The following is an 18,477-nucleotide window of genomic DNA, read 5'->3' as shown; positions in this document are numbered from 1 at the left end:
TAGCAGTCCAAGGGAACAATTCCAAGTACAGATGCTATGGCCGGAGTCAATATTTTAACATTGGGGTACCTTTGTTAATGGAAGTATTATAGTATGCACATATATATGTTTTTGCCTTCACCAGCCAGACATTCCCTTTAAATCAATGATCCAGTTTCTGAATAATACACCTGAATAGAGGGTGTTTGTATCAAAATGAATATTCCCAGAGCCACAAATCTTTTGTGACCGATCTGACGAGGATGTTACTTTCTGAGGGATTTGGTACCAGACAGAAACCACATAAATCGGACCAACGCAGCCTCCATAAGGCACAGCAGCCGGTGGTTCCGCACAGCTCATTAAGCGCACGGCCTTATTTATGCCATTTCACTAGACCCTTTAAGTCTTTTAGGAATTGAGAAAAAAAAAAAAAAAAACCTTGTACTTCTGCAAAGGTCACCGATAGAAACATATGGGAAGGCTCAGCCGGCATGATTTAGGGAAGAACATGGCAGCAGCCACAGCCATTTATCCAACCAAATAGGTCACCTTGTTAATATTCCATATACTAGTAGCAGATTTAGAAGATACAGTGTGGTAGAAATGCAGATTTTTTCTCACGTAGGATAACAAGGTCTCTAAGCTCTCCCGACGGCCATGACATCGATGTATTACAGGAACCCTAATAAGCAGCGCAGTCAGGATGTATAGCCTCGTTCCGTTATCCTACCCTCCACCATATTGATAACCCCGAGAATGTCCCCAAGAGCAAATTCACAGTGAAATGACCCCTTTTAGCCGGCACCATTATATCTAAGAACGGATTGCTGGAATATTTATTTTAATAATTTAATGTAACAAAATCTCTTTAAAACGACATCTCTCTGCCATAGAACAAAATGTTCCCCAAATATCCAGGAGGGGTACAACAGCACTGATGAATAACTGCACAGGCTGAACGTCAGCGACATGATGTGAAATGTAAAAGTCTAAATAGCAGTCAGCGCCCGGACGAGACGGAGAAGAAAAAAAAAAAAAGCCTCGGACCGCAAATAAGGAAAGTAAAAAGGAGCTGCCGGTGTCACTAATGGATGGCAGCGCTCATCTGCAGCCAGGTAATTATACCGCCACCATTGGCATATGTATGCTCCGGTATACTCCATGGTCAATTACTTCGTTTCAGGGCTGAGCACAAATCTGTAATTAAAGATGAAGTCGACATCACTTTAAATACAATTTAAAAAGGGAAATGACTGCAGAGGAAAGCTTTGTGGCAGCCGGAGGCGTTGTAAGGGAAAACGAAAGAAAAGGAGATGAAAAGCTGCGGTATTAAAATGGCATTAATATTAATGGAGAAGCTGAAATATCCCAGAAGCACAGATTTCTGGTCTCCTCGATGCTCTATACATGGTACATATGCTTCTACCCTGGTGATCTGCTCTCCATTGTGGCTATACATAGATCCCTCACTGCTGTCATTGGGAAGCATCGTATAGCAATGGGTGACAATACAGCCATCGACAGTACGACACATGGAGGCGCCATTACCTGGCGGCAGGTATGTCAGGCCCCACATTACACGTTAGAGGGGACCGGATATGACAGGCACCTGTAGGTCTGAGGAGCGCTTTTTCCTAATACCTAATGATGCCTGTATTACCTTAATCACTAAGGGTAAGGGTTAAAAACTACAGTGACCATTATTACTTATTGATTTGAATATCTTCTCATCAAAGTGTCTTTGAAAGAATTCTGGTGTAAGCGACTTTGATAACTCGCAAAATTTTTCAGCAACTTTGAGTAAAAATTTTCTGCTTTCAGGCATTTTTTTTTCTCATCGGTTTTACCCAGCTCCTCCTATATGGACAGAACGAGGCGGAACAGAGATGTGATGGCTCAGTGAGTAAGAAGCTGTTGAATAAGAAATTAGCATGATACTGGAGTTGGTTTCTTATTCGGCCACTTTCTTATTCAGGGCTAAAGTTGGTTTCTTTGGCAGTTTCTTAGTCAGCAATTTATTTTTTCCTGTTTTTTTACAGGTGTAACAAGAACAAAAAAATACAATACAGTGAGTAGCTGATGTGAATGGACTTACTGGCAGCTACAAAAGTTATAAAACTGGCATGAAAGTGGCCCCTGAAGGGCGTTATTGAAAGGGATTAAATGACGCCGGGCCACTGATCTCACACCACATACATAGTGATGGCCCATATCAAATTCAGGTCTCTCCAGCCTGGCCCAAAATGGATTTGGGCATCAGAACTGGCATCAAAGCGGGCAAATAGCCATTTTTCACAGATTTGAATAAGTAACTGGTGTTTTTCAGGGGTTAAAGGACTCTGGGCCACTGATCTCACACCACCATTACATACATAGTGATGACCCACATCAAATTCGGGTCACTGCAGCCTGGCCCAAATGGGTCCTGGGCTTCAAAGCGGGCAGATATTCAAATCTGTGAAGCGTGACTAAGTAACAGGAGTTTTTTAAAGTGTTAAATGACCTTGGGCCACTAGTCTTAAGGTACTGTCACACTTAGCGATGTACCAGCGATCCCGACCAGCGATATGACGCGGTCAGGATCGCTGGTACATCGCTAAGTAGTCGCTAGTGAGCTGCCACATAGGCAGATCTCACCAGCGACATCGCTGGGGACGGGGATCGCTACTTACCTGTCACACCAGGCGATCCTGCGTCCTCCCGCCCGGCTCCACGCGTCGCTCGTCGTCACAGCAGGAAGCGCCGCAGGAAGCTGACGACGAGAAACAGTCCAGGACGTTCTCGCGCGATCATCAGCGGGGGAGCCGGTCGGTGGTAAGTATCAGACATAGCGATATCGCTATAACGTCACTAGTTATAGCGATATTGCTAGCGATATCTCTTAGTGTGACATGCCCTTTACAGAAGCACCACAAAACAGGAAGATGCACATCAAAATCCGTTTTCTTTTAGGCTGGCCGGAGAGACTACTGATCAAAAAAGCTGGCATTAAAGTTGGTAAATTGCAACTTTTTACTGATCTGAATAAGATTTCTTTTAAGGGTTAAAGGAATTGTCTAGACTTAAAGCAAACCTGTCACCAGGGTTTGGCCAATATAAGTTACGGCCATCACCTTTCAGGGCTGATATACAGCATTCCATAACGCTGTATATCTGCCCAGATCCGACCTGCAAGAGAAGAAAAATAACTTATTATGCTCACCTGCGGGGTGGCCCTGGTCTTGGTCCGGCACCTCCCATGTTCTTGCGATGCTGTCATCCTGCTTGCTTCGTACGGATGACGCGTCCATGCATCATCCACACAGGCTCCCCGGCACCACGCTCCTGCACAGGCGTACTTCTCTGCCCTGGGAAAGGTCAGAGAGGCCCTGCGCACTGCAGTACTTTACTCTGTCCTCAACAGGGTAAATCAGTACGCCTGCGCAGTAGCGCGATGCCGGGGAACCATGAAGCAAGCAGATGGGCAGCGGCGCTAGAATATGGGAAGCGCCAGACCCGCGACACCCATCAGACCGCATCGTACTGCCCCCCCGGGTGAGTAAAACCCTTATCTTGCATGTCGGATCGGGTGCGCCAGACCAAGACCAGCGACACCCATTGGACCGGACAGGCCCCCGGGTGAGTATAATAAAACATTTTTCTAATCTTACAGATCGGATTGGGGGCTTATCTACAGCATTACAGTGTCTGCGCCGGGCGTGTGAAAGCTATGATGCGATTTCCATACGTGCGGTCATGTGACAACTAAATGGGTGTGGCTTTGCTTAATGCAAGGGAATTGAGCGAGGCCAGACATGTCTAGTCATAATGTGGTCGAAAGTATGAAAATCACATACTTAATAACAATAACAGTTTTGCAAACATTACTATCGCTGTCACCGATGGGGCTCACAATCTAAATTCCCTATCAGTATGTCTTTAGAGTGTGGGAGGAAAGCGGAGAACCCGGAGGAAACCCGCGGAAACACGGGGAGAACATACAAACTAAGGTTGCAGTGCTATCCACTGAGCCACAGTGCTGCCCCTTGTGGTCATATGCCCGCTGCTACCGAAGAATCCTCACAGTGAGCAGTGCGTGCAATGTGAGAATTCACAAGTCTGCAGTCACATAGAGAGACTGCAAACAGTGGCGTAACTAGAGTCTGATGGGCCATGATGAGTGATTAAGACAGGGTCCCCCCCATCCCGAATACATTATACATCTATATATATCCCTCATCCTGGTATACATGTCCCTCATCCTGGCCCCATCCTGATATATGTCCCCCGTTCATTAAGGTATCAAAGAAAATAAACCATTACACTCACTAGGGGTATACACAGAAGTCCTGAGGCCCCATAGCTGAAGTTCTAATTGACCCCTCTTCCCAACAACATAAAAAATAATAAAATTATAAAGCACCCCCATAGCCCACCATATAATATACTGCCCAGCCCATAGTCATTCATATTAGTACAACGCCCAGCCCATAGTCACCCATCAAGTATAATGCATAGCCCATAGTCACCCATCAAGTATAATGCACAGCCCATAGTCACCCATCAAGTATAATGCACAGCCCATAGTCACCCATAATAATAATAAATTTTTTTATTTATATAGCGCCAACATATTCCTCAGCACTTTACAATTAAGCGGGGACATGTACAGACAATAAATTCAATACAAGTTAAGACAATTTAAACAGTGACATTAGGAGTGAGTAATAAAGTAACTTGGCACTCAACTGAATGATCCTTTTTGAAAATAAGTTTTTATTGTGGCAGTCACAAAGGACGTTTAGGCCTACAATTGGCCTTCGTCAGTCTGCCGACTGGTGCAGATGATGAAGTTAAAAGTGGAGAATTATATAAGATCCTATTACAAGGCAGTGATTTTGGAGGTTACTGCAATGACCAACTGTCTATAACACGTGTAGTGCTCTGGTGAATCCGGGAGAAATTGGAACAGGCAATGGAGCTTAAGTCTCTAGGGGCTTTATGCCTGTAAGAGTTTATGCCTGGTGGGTATGAGTTAATATCTGTTGATACTTGAACCAATTAATGTTAGAGAAAAATAAATTTCTTATAATCCTAAGAGGTTAATGCCTGAGGCGCTTTAACAGTAGATCAGATTACATGAACACGTGCAGGTGTAGTGCCTGGGCGTATGGACCTGGACGCAGTATCCGCTGCTAGCCACGGATGTAAAAACACGCAAAACAAGCCGCGGAGACACCATTATCATAAGGGATGGGGGCATTGCTCTAGAATCACTGCGTTGAGAAACATGTGATGGCGTCTCCGCAGTGTTGGATGTTGAGCTCCATAAGTTCATTCATCCTCATTTTTCACAGTCTTCTACTAGGCATTGCTCCTACTGGCCAGTTTCCTACTCTACACTGATTAGGAGCAATACCCCGAAACAGCTGTCTGTGGATGGATACCATGTTTTGGCATAGGTGGTTTCCTTCATTGGAGTCTGCCCTTCCCTTGGTTGTTCCTTCACGGGGAAAGACCTGGCTAGTCATTGCTTGCGTTGAGAAACATGTGATGGTGTCTCCGTGGCTTGTGTTTTGCATGGCACAAGATGGAGGCATCGGTGAAGCGGCTGGACAAAAATATGACCCTGGCTGCCGTATTCAAGATGGATTGGAGAGGAGAAAGTTTGGTAAGAGGGAGACCGATCAGAAGAGAGTTGCAGTAGTCCAGAGAGCAACAGTAAGAGTCTTAGCAGTTTCAAAGGTGAGAAAAGGTTGGATTTTGGAGATGTTTTTAAGATGCAGGTGACAAGAGCGAGTGAGTGATCGGATATAGGGAGTAAAGGAAAGTTCGGGGTCGAATATGACCCCAAGACAGCGGGCATGCTGCCTGGGAGTTATGGTTGAACCCTCAAGGGTTATTTCGATGTTAGGTAGAGTGAGGTTAGTAGAGGGGAGAAACACAAGAAGTTCAGTTTTGGAGAGATTTAGTTTCAGATAGAGGGAGGACATGATGTTAGAGACAGCAGACAGACAATCCTTGGTATTTTGATTTAGGGTAGGGGTGATGTCAGGGGAAGAAGTGTATAGTTGGGTGTCATCAGCATAGAGATGATACTGGAACCCAAATCTGCTGATTGTTTGTCAAATAGGGGCAGTGTATAGAGAAAAGAGGAGGAGGCATAGGACTGAGCCCTGCAGGACCCCGATAGTGAGGGAACGAGGAGAGGAAGAGGAACCGGCAAAAGATACAGTGAAGGAGCGGTCAGAGAGGTAGGAGGAGAACCAGGAGAGGGCTGTGTCCTTGAGGCCTATAGAGCGGAGCATAGTGAGGAGGAGCTGGTGATCCACTGTGTCAAATGCGGCAGAGAGATCCAGGAGAATCAGCAGGGAGCAATGACCTTTCAATTTAGCTGTTATTAGATCATTAGAGACTTTAGTGAGGGCAGTTTCAGTGGAGTGTAAATAGCGGAAACCAGATTGTAAGGGGTCGAGAAGGGAGTTATCCGAGAGATAGCGGATCAGACGGGAGTGGACCAAGCGTTCCAGTTTAGAGATAAAGGAAAGGTTAGAGACAGGTCTGGAGTTATCAGTGCAGTTCTGGTCCAGGGATGGCTTTTTAAGTAAAGGGGTTATGATAGCATGCTTAAATGAGGAGGGAAATATACCTGAAGAAAGAGAGAGGTTAAATATTTTAGTCAGGTGAGTGGTGACCACTGGTGAGAGAGACTGCAGGAGATGTGAAGGAATGGGATCACTGTTGCAGGTTGTAGGCCGAGCAGAAGCGAGGAGCTTGGAAACTTCTGAAACAGGCTCAAAGATGTCTAGTGAGCTTGAGGTGCGGCAGGGAAAGGGATCCAGGCACTGAGGAGATTGAGCTGAGATATCCTGATGGATGTGGTTGATTTTTTTCTAGGAAATAAGTGGCCAGATCCTCACCGCTGATGTTGGTGATGGGGGCCAGTACTTTAGGTTTCAGGAGGGAGTTTAAGGTTTCAAAAAGTCATTTTGGGTTGTTGGATAGTGAGGTGATGAGGGTGGTGAAGTAGGATTGTTTGGGCAGATGAATGGCAGAGTTATAGGTTTTGAGCATGAACTTATAGTGGATGAAGTTTACTGCTAAGGCCTCTTTCACACTTCAGGTTTTTGTGTTAGTTAAAATCCGCCAAAAAGCGGATCCGTTGCTAACTGATGTGAACGGATGTGGGAGGATGGGAGGGAGGGAGAATATATTTCAGGGTTAAATCCCCGGCTGACTTCCTTTCTTTCAAAAACTGGCGGATTTTGACTGATGGTCAAAAACGGAAGTGTGAAAGAGGCTTAATGTGTCACCGATTTTGTGATGCAACAGCGATCTCGCTAAATGTGACACGCAGCAGCGACCGGCCCCCCTGCTGGATATTGCTGATCGTGCAGGAATGTCCTGGGCCATTTTTTCGTCGTCGGGGTCCCGCTGGCCAGCGTGCATCGCTGTGTTTGATGGCTGGATGGTTGCTGCGTTGCTGAAGAAATCTGCCTGTTTGACAGCTTACTAGCGATCTTTAGCGACGCACCAGCGATCCTTACAGGTCGTATTGTTGTCGGGATCACTGGTGCGTCGCTAAGTGAAACGGGACCCTTAATTTATAGACGGTAAACATTAAGGCTAAGTGCACACGTACCGGAACTCTCGCGGAAATTACCGCGAGAATTCCGGAATTCCAGTCCGCGGGAAAATCGCATTTTAAATTCCCGCGGAAAAACTAGCATTTTGCAAGCGTATTTAGCTTGCAAAATGCTAGCGTTCTCCAAGCGATCTGTAGCATCGCTTGGAGAACTGATTGACAGGTTGGTCACACTCGTCAAACAGTGTTTGACAAGTGTGACCAACTTTTTTTTACTACTGAGGCCGCCTATGCGGCATCAGTAGTAAAAGATAGAATGTAAAAAAAAAATAAAAAAATGGTGTTATTCTTACCTTCCGACGTCCCGCGCAGCCTTCCCGCTTCTCTTCACGCTCCCGTTCCCAGTAATCCTTTGCGAAAATGCCCGCGATGACGTCAGTTCTCGCGGGATCGCGACATCTCGCGGTAATTCGCGATGACGTCACGCGAATGACCGCGAGACTTCGCGATCCCGTGAGATTGGATGCCATCGCGGGCATTTTTGCAAAGGACTACTGGGAACGGGAGCGTGAAGAGAAGCGGGAAGGCTGCGCGGGACGTCGGAGGGTGAGAATAACAATATTTTTTATTTTATAATTCTATTTTTTACAGGGATATGGTACCCAAAGCCCGGAGGACAGTCTCCTCTCCTCCGGACCGTGGGTACCATCCGCAATTGTTCTGCTTACTTTTCGCATGGTGTGCACAGCCACATGCGGGAAGGAAGCGGAACAATGCATTCCTATGGGTCCGGGATCGCCGCGATTCCGCAAAATAATGAGCATGCTGCGTTTTTTACCGCGAAGCGATTCCGCCGCGGTAAAAACCGCAGCATTAGCACAGCATTGCGGAATCCCATAGGAATGCATGGGATGCTTATTTTTCGCGGCAAAATCGCGCGGTTAAAACTGCCGCGGAAACGCGAAAAAAACGCCACGTGTGAACTCCGCCTAAGAAAGGCTCAGTTCAGTGTGAGTTTTACTTATCTGATCTGAAAGGAAACGGGTGATTATATATAATGGAGCGACAAACATAATCACAGACATATATACCAAAAATCACAACAATGATTGATTCTAAGAGAGTCTCCTTTGTACTGTAATTAATTGTGTGGAACAAGCCTCCATTAGCTATGGTCGTTCTCCCAATCTCATTTTCCAACCATAGGGCACTCCAAAATAGCTTCTCAAATAATAAAGAGCCCGTTCTTATTTAGACGGGTCCCTCTGACAATGCAATGCATCACCCCAGAAATAAATCACAGCAGCCATGTATTGAACCCACACCATCTGTACTTCTTGGATATCGGTCCGACGCCTCTCACCCAGCCAAACCAGATCACACACTTTGCACTGACGAGGGGCACTAGAGTTCTGTCCTCTTCCTCTCTGAAGAGACAAGTTGGAGAAATGAGAAATCGCTGGTCAACTTTTAACCCTTATAACTTCCTAACAAAAAAAAAAAAATAATGAGGTTTCAAAAACTGCTGATGTAAAGTGGACACGTGGGAAACGTTATTTATTATCTATTTTGTGTGACATATCTCTCTGATTTAAAGGGCACAGAATTTAAGTTTTAAAACTGCAAACTTTTCAAAAATTTTTTGCCAAATTTCTGTTTTTTTTTTCATAAATAAACACAAGTCATATGGAAGAAACGTTACCACTAACATGAAGTGCAATATGTCACGGAAAAATGTCAGAATCAGCGGGATCTATGGAAGCGTTCCAGAGTTATTACCTCATAAAGGGACAGTGGTTAGAAGTGTAAAAATTGGCCCCGCCATTAAGGGGTTAAAGTCACAACTCGGGTGAGGAATGGGGGAGCGACCTTGATGTGGGGTAACACCAGCTATGGAACGGTGTGAGCTCAGCGGCCCAGAGACATTTAACCCTTTCAGTGTCGTAGCTGCTAGTCAGTGTCTTCCCATCAGGGCTCCTCGATGCACTTGTGTCTCATTATTGTATTTTTGTCGTTAATTTCAGAAAAAAATAAAAAATATATGGAAATAAGAAACCAACGTCAGCCCCACATAAGAGCGCCCCCAGGACGGAGAGGGGAGCTGCGGCGCCATCCGTGCCTGCACCAGCGCACCCTCCACCTCCCACCATGGCGGCTCCATTACCGTGCCTCCCGCACTCCCCCGCACGGCCTGCACACGCTGTCCCCGAGCGACCCGAGCCCGGAGCTTCTCCCCGTTCAGCGTGCAGCCCGGACCCTCCACCATGGCGAGGACAGCTGTCACCACTCCAGAGATTCAAAATGTGGCGGCAGCAACCGGGACCGCAAACACCGCCCACACTCTGCTGATTGGCGCGGAGTGAGGAAGTGGAAAGTGTATACAAACTTCTCATTGGGTAACTTCTGCAGACATGGCAATTGATTGGTCAAGTAAACTGCTCCTCGTTTTGGCCTGTCTGAGACGTGTTTATAGACTCGACTTTCCTTTAGGCTCCTGTGAGGGGAGGGGAATGATGTCAGTCACTGGAAGGTGCGGGGCCTCCTCCGTGCCAGTGCCAACCATAGCGGGACTGAGCGCTGTGCTGAGGCTGCTGGAGTGGAGACCACGGAGCGTTGTGCTGAGGTTGGGAATGGGGACACAAGACTCAGTGAGAAAGCTCTGAGGATATATTGTGGGGGCAAAGAAGCATGGATAATATAACAGTACTAGCTGAAGAGCCCGGCGCTGCCCGGGCATAGTAACTACAGGTAGTTATAACAAATTATAATGAATATATATATATCTATATATAATATAAAGCTGAGTGTAGAGCCCCGCCCACTCCGCATAGCCACATTCACTATAATATCCCACATCATCCTGTCAGCCAGAGCTACCGGACAACAACCCAAAATATCCCACATCATCCCGTCAGCCAGAGCCACCGGACTACTACCCCCAATATCCCACATCATCCTGTCAGCCAGATCCACCAGACTACTACCCCTAATATCCCACATCATCCTGTCAGCCAGATCCACCAGACTACTACCCCTAATATCCCACATCATCCTGTCAGCCAGAGCTACCGGACTACTACCCCTAATATACCACATCGTCCCATCAGCCAGAACCACCGGACTACTACCCCTAATATCCCACATCATCCCGTCAGCCAGATCCACCAGACTACTACCCCCAATATCCCACATCATCCCGTCAGCCAGAACCACCGGACTACTACCCCTAATATCCCACATCATCCCGAACCAACAGACTACTACCCCTAATATCCCACATCATCCCGTCAGCCAGAGCTACCGGACTACTACCCCTAATATCCCACATCATCCCGAACCAACAGACTACTACCCCTAATATCCCACATCATCCTGTCAGCCAGAGCTACCAAACTACTACCACTAATTTCCCACATCGTCCCATCAGCCAGAGCCACAAGACTACTACCCCTAATATCCCATATCATCCCGAACCAACAGACTACTACCACTAATATCCCACATCATCCCGTCAGCCTGGAATCAGAACCAGAGTGCTGAGTGGAACGGTCCTAACTTCCATACTTGGGATCCCTTTAAGAGAGGCCTGGCGTCAGAACCAGAGCACTGAGTGGATTTACCCTGACTTCCATACCAATGATCCCTTTAATAGAAGCCTGGGGTGAGAATCAGAGCGCTGAGGGATTTACCCTAACTGGGGTCAGTACCAAAGCGCAGAGTAGATTTGCCCTAAATTCCATACCAATGATCCCTTTAAGAGACCCTGGGGTCAGAACTACAGAGCTGAGTGGAACTGTCCTAACTTCCAAACCAGGGATCCCTTTAAGAGAGGCCTGGGGTCAAAACCAAAGCGCTGGATGGATTTGCTCTGACTTCCATACCAATGATCCCTTTAAGATGGAAGATGTGCCTACGGGATAGAGGATGTGTGATTGGTATATGGACACGGGAGGGGGGATTCATTTCTGTCATGTGCTTTCTGCGCCTTTCAGGGGGGCAGACAATGGCTGGGAGCTTATTTTCCCAGGGATGCTATATTTCTCCCACCACGTCAGTGTCTGCTGAGGTGTTGTCAAGTGGGAAAACTGTTGCTCATAGCAACCAATCACAGCTCAGCTACTTTTGAACAGCTCTGGTGAAATGAAAGATGCTTCATGATTGGTTGGTGATACACACACACACACACACACACACACACACACACACACACACACACACACACACACACACACACACACACACACACACACACACACACACACACACACATTCATTTTTATATATAGAGATGGGGCTGCATGTTGGAGGGTTGAACAGGGAAATGGCCTCTGCTACTTGTATGAGGCTGCTTATATGGGGGCATTAACAGGGAAAGGGTTGGTGTTACTTGAGTGGGGCTGCATGAAGAAGGTGATGATAAGTGGCTGTGTGGACAAGGGGGGTGATGCTGATGAGGGGCTGTGTGGAGGGGAGATGACAATGAAGTGGGTGATGAGGAGGAGCTGTATGGAGAAGGGGGATGATGAGGGAGAAGGTGATATGATCATGATGGAGTGCTGTACAGAGAAAGGGGTATGATGATGAGGGACGTGCGGAGGAGGGGGATGAGGTACGTGCGGAGAAGGGATAATGATGAGGGGCTGTGCACAGAATCGGGGGATGATGATGAGGTGCATTGCAGAGAAAGGATATGATCATGATGGAATGCTGTGCAGAGAAAGGGGTATGATGATGTGGGGCTGTGGAGGGGCAATGATAATAATGAGGGGCAGTACGGAAAAGAGTGGGATGATGTGGGGCTGTGCAGAGAAGGAGGGATGATTAGTGGCTGTGCAGAGAGGGGGGATTATAATGAGGAGTTGTGTGGAGAAAGGGGATGATAATTATGAGGGGCTGTATGGAGAAGGTGGGATGATGATGAGGGGCTATGCGTAGGGAGGATGATAATGATGAGGTGCTGTGCAGAGAAGGGTATGATGATGGCATGTTAATGATTAGGGGGTGTATGGAGAAGGTATGGATGATGATGAGGGGCTGTGGGGGGAAGGTATGGATGATGGGGGCTATGTGGAGAAGGTAGGGATGATGATGGGGCTGTGCGGAGAAGGTAGGGATGATGATGGGGCTGTGTGGAGAAGGTAGAGATGATAATTAGGGGCTGTGCGGAGAAGGGGGAAGATTATTTTGAGGAACTATGTGGAAAAGGGAGCATGATAATGATGAAGGGCTGTGCGGAGAAGGGGATGATAATGATGAGGAGCTGTGCGGAGAAGGGGGTGAAGATGCTGCATGTTGAGGCTGTGTGGGGGGGAGGGATAATGCAATGTGAGGCTGCATGCCAGGTGGCTGCGTGAGGTTGTGGGCTGAGCGTTGAAGTGAGTGATGTTACTTTCGTGGGGCTGCATGCAGTAGACTGCAGGGAAGGAGTGATGTCACTCGTCAAAGGCTACATGAGAATGTTTGTCATGTTACTTGCATGGGGGAATGATGATGTTGCATGGTGGGAGGATGCAAAGGGAAGGTGTTGTGAATTCGCTTTCTGGCCTCCCTCTGGTTATTACTGAAGACAGTGGAGATGGTCAGATTGACAGAGGGGTTGCAAGTTCTCTTTCTGGGCTCCCTCTGGTGGTTACTGGTTACTTAATTGTAAAGTGCTGCGGAAATATGTTGGCGCTATATAAATAAAAATTATTATTATTATTATTACTGGAGGTAATGGAGCTGATCTGATTAACAGAGGCTCGCCACCTGATAATGAGGATGAGGACGACGATTGGAGATCTGGGGTTTCTTTCAGATTGGGATTTAAGTCAGCCGACTCCCTCTATCCCTGCTGGTGATTTTCTTCTTGCCTCCTGAGGTCAGATGTTTCCAGCTCAGTCCCTGCATGTTCAGCTAAGTGTTCATTTGCTATTCTGTTTGCATGTAATCTGGTTTTGTCTATCTCAGTTTTGTGTGGGTCAGCCAGCTCCGGCTGGGGCTGTGCTGAATCACCGTCCATATGTTACTGCTTGTGCCAGTTTGTTTTTGTCCCTTATTAGATTGGCCTCTTTTTGCTCTGCTTTCAGAATATACCAGAGTGCTGATATAGTGGGCGAAGTCGTGCGACTTCTGTGTTTTTGCATCAGACGTGTTGGACTTTTTGCAGGGTTTTTTGCATGATTGCAGACAGCGTCTTTCCTTTCCTGTCTAGTCAGTGTGGGCCCCATCATTTGCTCAGTCTATTTTCCTGCCTGCGTTTGTGTTTTCATCTTGTCTCACCGACAATATATGTCTGGGGGCTATCTATTCCTTTGGGGTCTGCTCTGGGACAGTTTAGATTTACCCTTTCTTGCTTTAGGCTTAGTTAGCTCTCCGGCTGTGCCGAGGCATCTAGAATCATCGTAGGTACGCTCCACGGCTTCTGCTAGTTGTGTGGATAGGATCAGGGGTCTGCAATCCGCTTAGGTACCAACCTCTCTGGTTTTCTGTCGCTTAGCTTGGGCTTGCTCTCCTCCTCGGTGACCCAATCATAACAGAATCACCAGCCTAGCTGTAGACTCTAGGGTACTCTAAAGTAGGAGGGAATTTAAAAGAGGGGAAAAATAGAAAAAAAAGTCAGAATTTTTTTTTTTCTCTTCTATATTTTTTCCTCTTTTTTTCTGGGGCTGCAGGAGGAGATTTTTTTTTTTCTTTTTATAAATGGAGACTAAGCAATTGTCTGATCGTGTTGAGCAGCTCACTGCTGAAGTGCGGGGAATTTCTGCCTATCTCACTCAATCATCTGCTGTTGAACCAAAAATCCCTACTCCTGATGTGTTTTCTGGGGATCGGTCTAAATTTTTGAATTTTAAGAATAATTGTAAACTATTTTTTGCTTTGAAACCTAACTCATCGGGGAGCTCTGTGCAGCAGGTTAAAATTGTCATCTCCCTGCTGCGCGGCAATCCCCAGGATTGGGCCTTTCCTTTGACACCCGGAGATCCTATTCTGGCTAATGTGGACGCATTTTTTCAAGCCTTGGGGTTGTTGTATGATGAACCTAATGCTATTGATCAAGCTGAGAAAACCCTATTGGCATTGAACCAGGGTCAGGATTCTGCAGAGTTATATTGTCAAGAATTCCGAAAGTGGACGGTCGTTGCTAAATGGAATGACGATGCCCTAGCAGCTCTCTTTCGGAAGGGTTTGGCAGAAACCATAAAAGATGTTATGGTGGAATTTCCTGTTCCCTCTCGTCTAGATGACTCTATGTCATTAGCCATTCAAGTTGATCGGCGTTTACGTGAACGTAAAACTACACGAGAGGCGTTGCCGCCTTTCGAACGAACGTCTGAACCCATGTAATGTGATAGGGTTTTGTCTAGGGCGCAACATCAAGAGTTTAGAAGGCGTGATAAGCTGTGTTTTTTCTGTGGGGACGCCTCTCATACTATTTCTGTCTGCCCTAAACGAGAAAAGCTTTTTGCTCATACATTTGCTGTGGGCAGTGTACAGCCTAAGTTCCTTTTGGCAATTACCCTGATCTGCTCCTTGTCTACATTTTCCGCTAAGGCTTTTGTAGATTCAGGAGCAGCTTTGAATCTGATGGATTTAGACTTTACTAAACGTTGTGGTTTTCCTATGATACCCCTGCGGACGCCTATCCCTTTGATGGGTATTGATGCTACTCCTTTGGCGGAGAATAAACCCCAGTTTTGGACCCAGGTGATAATGCGGGTCGCCCCGGACCACCAAAAAAATTGTAAATTTTTGGTGTTGCACAATTTGCATGATACTATTGTTCTGGGCTTTCCTTGGTTGCAGACTCATAATCCTGTTTTAATTGGAAATCTGTGTCTGTGGTGAGTTGGGGTTGTCAATGTGTTCTTAGTGACACTCCTGTTTTCTCCACCTCTCCCCAGTCTCATGATATTCCTGACTATTTGGCTGATTTTTCTGATGTATTTAGTGAGAGTAAGTCTGCGTCTTTGCCTCCTCATAGGAGTTATGACTGTGCAATTGAGTTAATGCCCGGGTGTAAATTTCCCAAGGGTCGGCTTTTCAACTTATCGGTACCCGAACATGATGCTATGCAATTTTATATCAAGGAGTCGTTGGAGAAAGGTCATATTAGACCATCCTCCTCACCTTTAGGTGCTGGGTTTTTTGTGGCCAAGAAGGATGGTTCATTAAGGCCATGTATGGACTATTGTTCCCTTAACAAAATCACTGTTAAATATCAGTATCTGTTACCCCTGATTTCTGATTGTGACGCCTCTGGCAATACGTCCAAGAGTGGACCCCCTGGATCGCGGATCCGGAGCCCCTGGGCCGAGCGCACCTGGTGAAGACCGACCCCTGTACAGGGATCGTTAGGGGCAGGACCACAGGGGGCGGAACCGCGACAGCCGGAGCCAGCAGGGACGACTCGGAGGACTGGCAGACAGAGCAGGAGTAGCGGGGAGGAAGGCAGAAGATGATGGCAGGAAGACTACAGGAAAGGTACAGGGAGGACCACGGAAGGAGACAGGCTGACGGACAAGGACCAGGAACAGGGCAGACAACGGAGCAACAAGGATAGGCAGGGAACACTGAAAAAGGTAAGGCCGATGGGTGCTGCGAGTCACAAACAATCATCAGGCGCCCTCAGAATGGAGCGGGCGCCTGATATATGCGGAGACCGGAAGTGCGCCCTACAGACCCTCCCCTAGCGACGCCCCCTGCCAACAGAGGCCGGAGGAACGCGCGCGCGCGGCCTAAGGCCGGCGCGGTTACCCGCAGCAGAGCGGCAAGCAGCGCGGAAGGACGCGCGAGCAGGGGGAGGCAGGTGAGAGGAAGCTGCGGCGGGCACCGCCGCTAAAGGGGCATCGGCGGGTACGGCCGCCGATGTCACAGTACCCCCTCCCATATGCCCTCTCCTTCTGAGGCTGGTCAGAAATCTTTTCATGATAAGGGGGGCATCGACATTCTCTCGGGGCTCCCAGGACCTCTCCTCTGGGCCAAAACCCTTCCAGTCGATAAGAAAAAGAGTTTTACCCTTGACCCTTTTCATAGCCAGGATGTCCTTTACTTCAAAGACATTGTTAGAACAAATGGGCGAGGGAGAAGACATGGAGGTTGGTTGGAACCGATTCATGACCACAGGTTTGAGGAGCGAGATATGGAAGGCGTTAGGGACCCGGAGTGACGCCGGCAACCTCAATTTGTAGGCTACCTTGTTAATGCGCCCAAGTATTTCAAAAGGCCCGATGTACCGAGGACTTAATTTGTAAGCAGGGGCCTTCAGGCGGATATGTTTGGTAGAAAGCCAGACTTTGTCCCCGGGCTGGTACGGTGGTAGATCCCTTCGTCTTTTGTCCGCGTGTCTCTTAATTCGGACGTTGGCCAGCTCGAGCGCCTCTCTGGTCTCCTTCCAAATTTGTGAAAACTCCTTGGCGAGAGTGTCTGCTGCAGGAACTCCGGATGATGCGGAAAAAGGCAATGGAACCCCAGGATTTAGCCCAGTTACCACAAAGAACGGTGTCTTGGACGTTGATTCGCTGGAATGATTATTATGAGCGAATTCCGCCCAAGGTAGAAGAGAGACCCAATTATCTTGATGGGCGTTAGAAAAGTGGCGTAGGTAGGTGGTCAGAATTTGGTTAATCCGTTCCACTTGGCCGTTGGTTTGAGGATGATACGCTGAGGAGAAGTCGAGAGACGTGCCCAGGAGCCGACAGAGGGCCCTCCAGAATCGGGAAGTAAACTGGACCCCACGATCGGTCACGATTCGCAGAGGGAGACCATGTAGCCGGAACACGTGGTGGATAAAGATCTCGGCCAACTTTGGAGCAGATGGCAGTCCGACCAGGGGAATAAAATGGGCCATTTTGGAAAAGCGGTCAGCGACGACCAAGATGGTAGTGCATCCTGCAGAGCGGGGCAGATCAGTCACGAAGTCCATGGCGATTTGCTGCCAAGGAGCCTCTGGCACAGGCAACGGATGAAGGAGGCCGGAGGGCAGAGTCCTTGGAATCTTGTTCTGAGCACAAGTCCTGCAGGAGGCTACAAAGTCCTTTGCATCCTGGTGGAGAGAGGACCACCAGTAATACCGGGACAGAAGCAAAAGAGTCTTCTTAATCCCAACGTGCCCAGCAACCTTGGAAGAATGACCCCAGCGCAGTACTTCCAGACGTTTGTTTGGAGGAACGAAGGTCTTGCCAGGCGGAGGGTTAGAGAACCTCACGGGGGCCACGGAGATAACTTTAGCCGGCTCGATGATATAAGATGGGTCCTCCTCCTTCTCTGGTGGCTGCAAAGACCTGGAAAGCGCGTCAGCTTTGATGTTCTTACTGCCGGGCCGGAAATGGAGCTTAAACTCAAAACGGGAAAAATACAGAGCCCACCTGGCTTGTCTGGAGTTGAGTCTCTGGGCAGATTGCAGGTAGGCCAGGTTCTTGTGGTCCGTGAAGATAGTAAAGGGGTGCACTGCCCCCTCGAGCAGATATCGCCATTCCTCCAGCGCCATCTTAATGGCCAATAATTCCCGGTCCCCAATGGAGTAGTTGCACTCCGCGGGAGAAAAGGATTTGGAGAAGAACCCGCAGGGGACAAGACGTCCAGATGGAGCCTGTTGGGAGAGAACTGCCCCAGCTCCAGTGGAGGAGGCGTCAACTTCCAGGATGAAGGGCCTACTAGCCACTGGACGGTGTAAGATCGGAGCAGAAGCAAACGAGCGTTTCAGGGTCAGAAAGGCGTCCTCGGCTTCAGAAGGCCAGACGTTAGGCTTCGTCCCCTTACGGGTCAGGATCGTAATGGGCTTGGTAACTGTAGAGAAGTGGGGTACAAACTGCCGGTAATAATTAGCGAAGCCGAGGAAACGCTGGATGGCCTTTATGCCAACTGGACGAGGCCACTGGAGTACCGCGGACAGCTTCTCCGGATCCATCCTAAGACCGGACTCCGTGATGATATACCCCAAGAAGGGTAAG

General features: G+C 47.9%; 1 protein-coding gene across 6 annotated transcripts in view; it reads right to left on the bottom strand.

Annotated features, from left to right (window-relative positions):
* NEIL3 (nei like DNA glycosylase 3) overlaps positions 1–9,921 on the bottom strand; it is an 82,632-nt gene extending 72,711 nt beyond the window's left edge. For 4 of the 6 annotated variants that reach the window (XM_073577802.1, XM_073577840.1, XM_073577823.1 and 1 more), the window contains exon 1: positions 9,711–9,920. In XM_073577802.1, the coding sequence (XP_073433903.1) occupies positions 9,711–9,812 (102 nt within the window). In that variant the 5' untranslated portion in view covers positions 9,813–9,920. Of the gene's footprint in view, positions 1–9,710 lie in introns of all 6 variants that reach the window. The other 2 variants (XM_073577797.1, XM_073577812.1) reach the window with 1 other exon arrangement.
* Between the last annotated feature and the right edge of the window lie 8,556 nt (positions 9,922–18,477).

This window comes from Dendrobates tinctorius, unplaced genomic scaffold (assembly GCF_039654945.1).
Source record: "Dendrobates tinctorius isolate UK_male_01 unplaced genomic scaffold, ASM3965494v1 ptg000008l, whole genome shotgun sequence".
Lineage (NCBI taxonomy): Eukaryota > Metazoa > Chordata > Amphibia > Anura > Dendrobatidae > Dendrobates > Dendrobates tinctorius.
The sequence above is the reverse complement of the archived record's forward strand: the minus strand, read 5'-3'. Positions and strand labels throughout refer to the sequence as shown.